At 48.4% G+C, this 11867-nt stretch overlaps 1 protein-coding gene across 1 annotated transcript in view; it reads right to left on the minus strand.

The window, feature by feature from the left end:
* Nucleotides 1-7091, minus strand: part of IL19 (interleukin 19) — a 10052-nt gene extending 2961 nt beyond the window's left edge. Inside the window, exons 1-5 of the mRNA XM_040262938.1 lie at nt 7049-7091; nt 3733-3879; nt 3525-3590; nt 1128-1280; nt 131-196 (exon numbers count right to left, since the gene is read on the minus strand). Of these exons, the coding sequence (XP_040118872.1) occupies nt 131-196; nt 1128-1280; nt 3525-3590; nt 3733-3876 (429 nt within the window). The 5' untranslated portion in view covers nt 3877-3879; nt 7049-7091. The remainder of the gene's footprint in view (nt 1-130; nt 197-1127; nt 1281-3524; nt 3591-3732; nt 3880-7048) is intronic.
* Between the last annotated feature and the right edge of the window lie 4776 nt (nt 7092-11867).

The raw sequence follows: 11867 nt of genomic DNA on the forward strand, positions 1-11867 counted from the left end.
TCCCTGTCCTCTCTCTCCTCCCTGTCCTCTCCCTCCTCCCTGTCCTCTCCCCCGCTCCCTGTCCTCTCCCCACCCCTGTCCTCTCCCCCCTCCCTTTCCTCTCCCCTCCCTGTCCTCTCCCCTCCCTTACCTGATCATAGTTGTCATGGATGATTCTGGTTGCATTGGTTGCTTCCTGTCTGCAGTGACACAGCTTCTGTTGCAACAAAATGGAGATAGCATCCATCAGAAGACTTTTCCACCCCGGCTCACTCTTAACACCACCTCCTATGTGAGGAGTGATAGTTCTCCTTCCTCCCAAAGTGAGAGTCAGGTGAGTCAACCCAGGCCGGGGCAGCAGGGGGCTGTAGGGGCTGTTTGTAGAATCACCTTGCATGTCACCAGGGCTGGAAAGGCCTGGAGAGCAGGGGCCAAATCTGTCTTGTCACCACCCTGTGAATGCAACACCACTCTAGGCAGGCACTCAATGAATATTTGTTGGGCTAGTTAATCAAATAACTGGTTAAACACATCTTCACGTAAGTGGGACAGGGGTCATGACCTCTTCTAACAACTTCAGGATCCACGGCACAGAGAGGTGAAGTAGCTTGTCACAAAGTCACCGGGGAAATCATTGGCAGAGATGGGGCCAAAACCCCCGGGTTTTCTCCTGGTCTAAGATTTTATTGGCTCTTGGGGGCTCAGTTTTATTTCTGAGGTTTGTTTTTAATAAATCACAATGAGTGTATAGGTGATGCTTATATAGGATAGGCTATATACCAGGGAACCACCCAGAGGTTGACTGGTATGGAAACCCCAAGGGCTCAGAACAAAGAAACTAGGGGTGTAACTATGATAAGCCCAGAATCCTCAACATGCCCCTCTCACAGGCCAGTCCCGGGATCACTTAAGAGATGCTTTGAGGTAAGTTGGTCATCCCAGGAAGATTATCCATGAGGAAACCGGGTCTGAGGAGGAGGAAGCCCTGGGCAAGGAGGACCCACTAGAAGTGGTTCCTGACACTTCTGCCCCCGTGGATGACAAGGCAGGGGATTTCCCTTGGGCCCAGAACCATTTCAGAAGGCCGCAAAGGGCCAGCGTGTCCTGGGCTCCATGGGGCAGGCAGGAAGTAGATGCTGGTGACTCACACATTGTTGTAGAGTCTTCTGCATGTAGAGGAAAGAGTTGGCAAGGCTGCTGATTTTTCTCATGATTTGGGGGTTCAGCTCCTGATGGTCCTTGAACACCCTGTCCACATAAAATGCCAGGAGGTTCTTGGTCACGCAGCACACATCTAAGGGCTACAGACACAAATTAAGAATAGCCCCAGAGGACCTCTTCTCTTATTATCCTAGAGACAAAAGCAGCCTGCTTGGGTTGGGGCAACAAGGAGTGAAATAACTAAAAGCCTTTTTTTTTTACATTTTTATTGGTCTCAGAGTGTCCTCTTAGTGACACCAAAGCTGCTTATGACAGAGTCACCAAGAAGAGATTGCAGTTCTTACCCTCTTTTCATGTGGCCAGGAGATATATTCACAGGGGATGGCGCCCAGCTATGGGCTAGAATTCTCTCTACAGCATCCCTGACATATCACCACCAACTTCTGCTTAACTGTTTCCAGGGATCAGACTCCTCCCTTTCGAAAGGAGCGATGTCTGAACAGCTTTCTTGAAAAGCACTTCCTTACACTGTACTGAAGTCTGAGTCTCTGGAACATCCTCTAGCCACTAACAGCCACTCAGTGACTGCTGCACGTCAGGCTTGTGCTAGGCACGTATTCCTTTCAGTGTGATGACTGCTCATCTCTCCTCCAGTGTGTTCTTTTTAAACTTCAGGGATCACTTGGTTGGAGTGGAGATGTGCAAAAATGGAAACTGACAGCTGCAGAAATGCATGCACCTGGGCAGGTCCTCCTCAGAAAAGCTCCTGACTTCCTTGGGCATGGCTCAGGGCAACTGGCCAGCCAGAGTTTCCTTCTTGCAGTTTGCACTCCACCCTAAGAGCCGGTGTAGGAGAGCTGTAGGTCAGCCTTCATTAGCATTAAGGCAGCAAAGCCTCCTTGGCCCTACAGGTAGCTTTCCCTGGATGGAAACTGAACTTGCTACACAAAATCTCTCCTCTTCCTCTGCTCCTTCTAATTCTCTTCACCAAAGGAGTAAAAAGTTGTAACCTTTGTCTCATCAAAGAGGGTGAGGGGAAGAGAATAAATATGACGATGAACTGTATACTTATTGACCGCTTGCCTTAGGCCACATCAACTATTTCTAGACCTTGAGAGGACGAAGAAACAGGGGCATGAGACTTGAGAGTCTATTTCTGACAACCACTACTAACTAGACATTCTTTCTCTCAAGACGTCCTTTGGTCATTTGAAAATGATGGTTTCAGAATAGATGGCCTTTGGGTCCCTTCCAGCTATAACATCCTGTAAGTCTCCTATACCACTGACCAGAATAGAATTTAGGAAGTGTCTCCTTGTGTTTACCATAAATAAATCAGGCCTAATAGAATGCCTAGAAGAATGATCTTGTGCCTTATACTCTGTCACATAAATAACTGAAAGAACTGGGTTTCTCTAGAATGCTATCAAGGACTGGAGGAGCTCACTTTTAAAGGTACTTCTCATTGGCCCCTTCTGTGAAGTCAACCATCACCTCATACATCAGCTGTTTTCCAACACACGGACTCTCAGCACCTCTAGTCTGGCAATTAGACATTCCCTCCCTGCCTTCTGGCCTCAAGCTGTCTATCGTGAAGAACATTACCAGACTGTCTTTCTAAAAGACTTTGTGGTCACCCACTCTGGTTCCAACACCCGCAGGAACTCCCTGTGGCCTGTATTATAGGTCACTGCTCAGAGCTCTCTGGCTGTCCAGTGGCTAGGATCCCACGCTTCCTCTGCTGGCGACACAGGGTCCCCCGCTGGGTAACCAAGATCCCACAAGCCACTCAGTACGACCAAAAATAAATAAAGCTGAGGCTCAGCCTGGCTTTCAAGTTTGCCTCTTTTTTTTTTTTTTTCCTGTCTCGCCTCATGGCTTAAGGGATCGTAGCTCCCTGACCAGGGGTTGAACCCACACCCTCGGCAGTGAGAGTACAGAGTCCTGGTTACGGGACCACTAGGGAATTCACCCCAGCTGCCCCTCTGTTCCCTGATACGTATTTCCATTGATCTTACACACCTATTCTCCCCAAACCCTTCCTTTCTTTTAGCCACTAACCCCAAGCCTCTTCAGCTTTTGAGACACTGCTCATTGTCTCAGCTTCCCCACAAAACCACAAAAGTCACTCTAAGCCATAGAAATCCTACCCCATCTGAGCATGTGACACCTTAATCACTGTTGGGGTGGACACCCTCCCTGGGGTTCAAGTTCCCCAAGACAGGAGCACACCCTCTCACATTAGCTGACACATGAGGAGTCGGCGGAGCCTCAGAGTCCGGGGAGGTCAGGGAAGAGGCGTGCACAGGCACAGATTCCCCCTCAACCCTGGGCCACTTCCCCACAAAACGCCAGAAGAGGAGCGAGCAGACAGAGGCTGGTACCTTAATGCCATGCAGGGTCTCCGATGGGGACAGGATGGTGACGTTTTGGAAGGTGTCCTTAGCTTGCTACGGAGGAAAACACGATGGGCACAAGCAGTGAGGACTTCACATCCTCCAGAGACCCCAAGGTGATGAGCAGGAGCTGGCTGTCACACTAAGAGGTAAAGTGAGGCACGCTCCCACGCCTTCACCCCAAACCCACACTCACAATGGCTGTTTTGATTCCTCGGAAGCTCTCCTCCATATGGTGCAAGTTCGTGGAAATCAGGCATCTCCTGAGGCCTCGGGCGTGCGCTGAACACAGGAAGAGCCCGGCACCCAGGAGGCAGAGGGAAATGCACGGTGCCTTCATGTCCTGTGGGGAGGGGTGAAGTGAGCTTTCCGGCCAAGAGACCCTGACTGAGTCTCCCTTCGGACCTCGCAAGGCCAGTCAGAAAGCAGCCCAGAAAGGAGGACTCAGGACCTCAGCCTGCAGACCTCAGGGCATGTGTCTCCTTCTCTGGTTTCTTTGAATCAGTTGAGTTAGCCCTTCCTTGTCTCTCCCCCCCCACCCGCCCCCGCCGCCCCGCTGCACCCATTCCCCCCGCCCCCAGCCGGGAAAGCCTGATCCACAGTGTTCTCCCAACTTTCAAGGAGTGAATTTGTGAGTAAATCATTCACATGACTCAACACAGCTCGTTTTTCAACAGGGGTGAGAAGCGGTTTGTTTTTTTTTAACAAATTAAATAAAACAGGGTTGGTAATATGCCCTAGAAATTAGGCAATAGATCTGAAAAAACCATAAAACACATTTCACTTTTTTATGTTTACCCCTGAAAATAGGAGACATCCTTTTATTATATCCCCACTTGGTAACTAAGTTACATACCCACTGTGTCTGCTTAAAATCACTCCTTTGATGCCAACTATGAAGATGTCACCAGCTGAAGAAGATGGGAAAGAGAGGTATGGGGCCTCTAAGAATCCATTAGCAGCAGTGTCGAGGGAGACCCACAGATGGCAAGGTGGCGGCTTCCCCTCCATCACCCCTCGAGCCAGGAGGTGCCAGGGACGTACTTGCCCCTCGCTAACCTCTAACCAGGGCCAGACCCAGATCCCTGCCGCCCTCACCCCCTGCCCAGTTCTCACACCCTCTCCTGCCTCTGTCCTTCTCTTTTCAGTGAACCACTTTCAGTGGTGTCATGTAATAGATCTTGAGAAAAGTGCTCAGAGCATGATTGTACAGCCTGTTGAGTTCTCCTCCTCTGACTTTTCCCAGCACCAGCACACATTTCACAAACAGAGCCAAGCATTCAAAATCAGTCAGAGGGCAACACTTGGGCATGGACTGGCCTCTGCCCGGCGTCGTCCATGGTACAGACTGAGCGCTCGGTCCCAGCCACACGTGTGCTGTGTAAGGCATGTGGGTGCCACAGTGGACGAGAGGGGGGCCGCGAGCGTAGGAAGCCAGCTGTGGGCTGTGGACGCCCCCACTTCTAACCACGCCTGTGGGGAGCCTGAGCCATACCTCCCCTCCCCCGACCCCGGGTCATCCTCCAGAGTCCCAGGCTCTTCTCCAGAACCTAAGAAGCAGTGACTCCTGCTTAAGAAACCGTGTTCCCTCACTTCTCCTTAACTCAGCAGCATTCCCAGCAAGGGACAGGTGTGCGCTGAGACCTCACTGGAGAGCAGGCATTATGGTAAAGAGCTTGATTTCTCTTCTTGCAACCTGTTTCTAGCAGAACAAGGAAACAGATCCCATTGACAGGGCAGGCAATAGAATCCTCTCTCCCCTCAAAAGACAGCTGAGGTGCTTCTGGGGAGACAAGTGACTAAAGGGGTCACAGTTTTTCTGCTGACAACTCTCAAAAGCAGTGGGGTGTTGCCTGCTTACCCCCAATGGGAGCCTCGGAGGAGAAAGATGTCCCTCGGGTGATCCCAGCCATTTCACCTGATTCAGCCAACAGCAGTAGCTAACACTGATCATGCCTGCCTCGTGCCTCGGGCTCCATGCCAAGTCTTTTCCATGGTTATCTCATGCTCCCAGCCAGCCTCTGAGGGTGGTTCTCTTTCCATCCCCGTTTTACCTGAGACGGTAGGGAGGTGGAGAAACCTGCCCAAGGTGCGAGGCCCCTGAGCGGCGGCGGAACCAGGATGGAAGGGCAGGCGGCCGCTCCCCTCCCCTGTGCACGCCCCGCCCACAGCACCGCCCCCTAGATCTCAGCGGGAGACCCAGCAGACCCCCTAGCAACAGACAGGAACAAACTTCTGCCAGGTCCCACCGAGCCCGTGATACTCCTTATATTTAAAGATATACTTAATAACTGCAAATGATTAAAAATATATATACTATAAAGTTCCCAGAAGTTTTTAGAATTAAAAATTGTATGGTAAATGCTAGATTCTTTCGCTTTGAACCCTCTTGCACTGCTCTGTGTGTGTGTTTGTCGCTTAGTCGCAGCTCGCTAGGCTCCTCTGTCCATGGAATTCTCCAGGCAAAAATACTGGAGTGGGTTGCTATTCCCTTCTCCAGGGGATCTTCCTAACCCAGGGATCGAACCCATGGCTTCCACATTGCAGGCAGGTTCTTTACCATCCGAGCCACCAGGGAAGCCCCCTACGCTGCTGATGGGAATGTAAATAGGTGCAGCAGCTATGGAAAACCGCATGGAGGTTCCTCAATAAACTAAACCAGGAGTTGCTACATGATCCAGCAATCCCACTCCTGGGCGTATATCAAACAAAAGTGTAATTCAAACATAACAGCACTATTCACAATAGCCAAGACACGGAAACGACGTAAATGTCCATTGACAAAACGAATGGATGTATACAATGGCATATCACTCAGCCACAAAAATGAATGAAATAATGCCATTTGCACCATCATGGATGGACCTAGAGATTATTGTACTAAGCGAAGTCAGAAAGAGAAAGACAAAAGATGTACTTATATGTGGAATCTAAAATATGACACAAATGAACATATATATGGAACAAACCAGACTCTCCTATATGGAAACCAGACTTGTGGTTGACAAGGGGGAGGGGGGTTGGGGAGGGGGCCAGGGAGGGAAGGACCGAGAGTTTGGGATTAGCAGACACAAATTACTGTGTATACAACAGATAAGCAACAGGGTCCTTCTGTGTAACAGAGGGAACTGTAGTCAATATCCTGTATAAACCATCATGGAAAAGAATATGAAAAAGTATGGATACAGATATGTATACATAACTGAATCACTCTGCTGCACACCACAAGTTAACACAACATTGTAAATCAATACACTTCAATAAAACTTTAATACGATCATCATGTTTCTGAAAACAAAATAGATCCCTTCCTTTTCCCTTTCTTCCTTCCCCCTTTCCCACTCTGCCTCTCTACTTATTGAGAAGAAAGGACTAGAAAGTTCAACTGAACACCCCTCCCCATTCTACAAAATGCCCAGCACCTGGACCACGGGTCACCTCTCTGCAGCTGTAATGGAAGAGGGCTGGGAAGGTGATGAGCAAAGCCACAGGATGGACGCCGCCAGCCTCACCTCTCACAGGGTGCTCCAGGGCCGGCCCTATGCCTTCTCTCTGCGCTCCTTGCCACTTGGAAAGGGCTGGTCACTTTTATGCAGGTGAACACAAGGAAATACTGTCAGGGTTTAACTGGGTGGGTCCATCTGGGGGGAGATCGTTTTTCCCCACCTTTCCTTAGCATCTTATTTCCTGAATTGTTTTCTTTTTCTTTTCAGATACAGCTGATTAATCATTATTAAGAAATGCGTCTTTCTCCTCAGTCTTGACAGGCAGCTTCTAGGAAAAATGAGCTCTCTAACTTATGCAAATGAGATTTTCTTGCAATTCTGTGTCCATACAGAAAAATCCAAGTTAGATCACTTTCCTGAGAGCTGTGGCATGTCACCAATTGTACCCTGCAGGCAACGTCAGGAAAGCAATCTTCTGACAGCCACGCCCCGCCACAGCCAGCCCTGAGACCCTGCACGTGCCCCGGCTCCTGTCTGCTCCATCTGCCCGAGCTATTCAGCACCTACCGTGTGCCAGGTGCTAGCTAAAGGCTCTACGTGCATTATTTTGTTTAACTTCGTCAGGAGGGTGTTTTCTTCCTCTCATGGAAATGCAAGGGTTTCTTTGGGCATCTTCTCTCTTCAGCATCTTGTCCCTTACCCTTTCATTCTTAATCAATGCAGAGGGGGGAAATGAGACTGGGAGGCAGAGGAGCTTAGCAGCCAGGAGCAGGTCAGGAACAGAGAGTGGAATCCTTGATCTTGGGCCAGAAGACTCTCTGTCTAAATTGCTTTTTTATATGTATACAATCTCTACACTACCAGTTCTTCAGAATCAGGGTTTGGGGCGATGGTGATAAAAAAAAAAAAAAAGATAGGGTGTAAAAAGTTTCCTCTCCAAACCAGAACTCCCAAAACAGTTTGTCTTTACCAAAACGAAACAGCTTGGGGATGGGGTGTGATTATGAGAAACCCCATGGGCCCTTTGACCAACAAGCTGGAATGGAATTTGCCCCGTGGCCAGCCTGGGGAGACAGAGTGGAGAGCAGCACCCAGCGGGGAAGGAAGAGGGGCAGGGAACACTGAGGACACTGTATGGGCAGAGATGCTGGGAAGTGGACCACAGGGGCTGGACGTCCTGCGGTCCCGCATCTTGGACTTAATGAAATAGTACACATTGAGGGAAGCAGTCGATTGTAGCGGTGACAGCGTCGCTCTAGATTTAAACCCTGGCTCTCCCTCTTCTCTGTGAGATACTGGACAAGCTGCTCAAACCTTCCCTGAAGCTTCCTACAATAGGAAAAAATAAACTATGAGGCTCTGATTGATCTAATGGACTTGACCCTGGTGAGTATTCCATAAATATTATTTATTCCGATGCTGTGTATCAGGCACCTGGAAAAGGAGAAGATACCTTTTTAGGCCTCAGTGTCTCTGGGCTCCTTCGGGGGAGGAGAGGAAGAGGTAGTCTTGAGTCCAGAGATCTCCCCCTCCTCACTCCTGCTTCTCCAGGGAGGGAGACGGGCAAGGGAGTGGATGCTGTTTTTCACAGCACTGCCTGAGCTGCCGGCTCATAGCTCACAGATGGTGAGTGGATTGCAACACTGCTGACTCTTAGCCTGTATTCACCACCTTGTGCTCAGACTGTGTTCTCATCCAACTTTGATTTCAGGACAAAGATGTCACATCAGGAAGCTTGTAGAGAAAGGAAAAATATGTGCTGTGTTCATAGCTCCACTCCAGTATACACTGTATCATAGTAACTGGGACTGCAACTCTGGAGTCAGCCGACTCAGGCTGACTGCTTCTGCTTGCTTTGGCTGTCAGGCCAAAAGCAAGCCAGTTAATCTCTGTGCCTCTGTTTATTCATCTGCAAAATGGTGCTAATTATGCCTGTTGAACATTCACCATGCAGGCATGGTGTGTAGATTACATGATTAAGTGTGAGCTTTAGCACAAGGCCTGGAAAATAATTGGCTATTAGAAAATAATAAGCTTTGTTATTAGTTTTACAGCACCCCCCTTTCAGTTCCTAAACTAGGAGAAAAGAGGGACAATAAGAAATTACTTTTCTCCATCCTAAGCCTCACTACTAACACTTGATATAAAAAGACAAGAATACCGATTGAGGTGGAATGGCATTCCTCCCAGGATTGCAATGAAACTGTGGATTTGACCCATAGGTGTGGGTTCCAGCTAGCCTAGATTCGGGTCTTCTAGAGCCAGCTGACCCACCACTGGGATACCAGAGCTCCATTGCCCATTTGTTAAATGGGGACACGGACACAATGAAGGGAAACCGGAGACTGAGATGGAGATGCTCTGAGTTTGATGTGTGCTGGACACAGCTCTCTCGCACTTTCCAATCCCCTATCCTTCCAGTCCAGCTCCATGAGCCACTCAGGATGCTGCCAAGGCAATTTCTTCTCCATAAGAGGGTAGTTTGCCTCTCCGAAGAGCCAAGTCTTGGAGCTCAGACAAGAAGGGAAGCAGGCATTGTGCAACCCCAGGGGGCACCACGCCCAGTGCCTTCTATGGGAACGAGGTGCCCTGGGGTTGAGCAAGGTGCAGCCCTACTGGGTGACTTGGAGGAAATGACTTAGGTTTATATGCCTAACTTCAGTGATATAAGAGGAAAACCCTATAGTTGTGAGCACTGTATGACACCAGAAAGTATGACAGAGGAAGAATTTGTGAAAGAAAGAAATACTGATATTGATGAATGGAGAGTTCATTTGGGAAGTAAATACAGATTTAGAAAGAATATAAATGATTACTCACTTTTCTGTCTTTTTACTTATTATATTTTAAATCAAAGTATAGCTGATTTACAGTGTTGTGTTAGTTTCAGCTGTATAGCACAGTGGCTCAATTATACATATATATTTTTTTTCAGATTCTTTTCCTTTATAGGTTATTACAAAATATTGAGACTAATATAGAAAACAAACATACTTATCAGAGAAAAGGAGGGAGGGATAAAGTAGGGGGTTGGGATTAACATATACACACTACTGTATATAATAAAGTAGATAACTAACAAAGACCTACTATATAGCATAGAGATATATACTCAGGAATGTAAATTTTAAATGTCTCGGTAAATATATCTGGATTGTAATAATTTGTTTTTAATTGTATACAACTTTAAAAATACAGCAAAAAAAATAAAAAGAGATAAGATTTCCGGTTCTGTGGTTCTCGTTGAGTGGCTCTGTAAATAGTTTTACTTTCGGTGTGTCGCTGGAGGAGGTGAATGCAGGGTCTTCCTACTCCACCTTTTCAGCCCCTCTCCTGGGGGACCTTAAGCCTGAACCACTTCTCCTCTGCCTGGGATTCAGAAATGAGAGTCAGAAAAGACATCAAAGAGCACCCAGTTCCACGTTCCCTTTAAAGCCGTGAACAAGCGGAGATGTGAGCCAGCCCTTCCTTCACCCAGCAAAGACACGGCACACAGTTCTCAAACCTCCTTGTCCTGGCTGCTAGCCTTTTCGAAGCCCATGCTGCCTTCCCACCCCAGGACCAGGTGGACCGGAACCGAACAGTGGGGAGCCTCAAGCCTGTGTAGCAGGGGAGGTGACGTCAGTCTCCCGAGCCAAGCAGTTCTGCCTGCCTTCACCTAGGAAGTTGATGACCTGAGGAAATGAAACTGACCACCCCTTGCTGATGGGAAGGGAAGCACAGACCCACCTTGGGAACCTGTCCCCCACCAACCCGGCCTTTCCTGCTCCATTTTCACTCCCAAGGTTCTCAGCTGCCACCTGGTGGTCCAGGACCTCAGATCCTGTTTGACATCAATGGGTTCTATGGTTCAACTGCCCTGAAACAGCCCCTGTGGAGACTGGCGGAGGGAGCAGGATGGGTCATGGAAAGAGTCCAAGCGCTACCTCCCGATTTCTGTCCTGGGTCGCTGATCTGGTCTCAGCCCCAACCACCCATCCTCCCCCAGGTCCCCGACTGTGTAAAACACAAACCCAGTCTTGGTGTTCCCCTGCCAAAATCTCCCCACGTGATCCTGGGGCCTTCAGGGTGAAGGAGACTGCTCCCCATGACAGGCCAGCCCCTTCACAGCCTGACCCTGACCACATCTTCAGCCCCACCCCTCGTGATGAGCCTCCACACCTCACCCAGAAAGCACACCCTGTGCTCTTCTGCCTTGCAAATGCCTGCTCACCTTTAAGACTTAGTCCAGAGTGGCTTTCTTGTGAAGCCTCTCCCCTTCTCCTTTCCCTTTCCTCTCTTCTCTCCGCCTTCCCACCACCACCCTGGTTGACTTCTGTTTCTTTCACATTCCCGCTGATTGGATACAAAGACACCCAGTTAACTTTGAATCTCAGATAAACATATCTCAGTGTTTATCCACCTGAAATTCAAAGTTAACCGAACATCCTGTACTTTTATTTGTTAAATCTGGCCACTTTCCACTGAACCTTCCACAGACTTCAACCCCCACCAGGGCCAGATACATGAGGCCTGCGGCTCATGGGATGCTCTTTAAGAAAAGGAATTTTAAAATAGAAGTTCAAAATTAGGGACAGAAGTGGATATTTATTAAGAATGAGAAGTGAATTGTGACAAATTACAAATCTCAAAAAGCTGACAAGTACCACAAACCCCACACAACTGAGAAAGATAGCTCAAACACTTTTAGAAATGAACTACCTGATGCCTCTTTGTTTGCTTCTTCTATGACAATAAAATTTAACTTCTTTTCTGTAAAGATGATTTTTAAAAGTCAGTCTTTCCTTTGGTATGGTTGTTCAAAATTCAGTTTTGGTCACTGATAGCTGGCATGCATGAAAGATGCTACAGGTTTGTGCCCTACAAATTTCACAGAAATGCCCAT

The sequence above is a fragment of the Oryx dammah genome, unplaced genomic scaffold, assembly GCF_014754425.2.
Source record: "Oryx dammah isolate SB20612 unplaced genomic scaffold, SCBI_Odam_1.1 HiC_scaffold_21, whole genome shotgun sequence".
Taxonomy (NCBI): Eukaryota; Metazoa; Chordata; class Mammalia; order Artiodactyla; family Bovidae; genus Oryx; species Oryx dammah.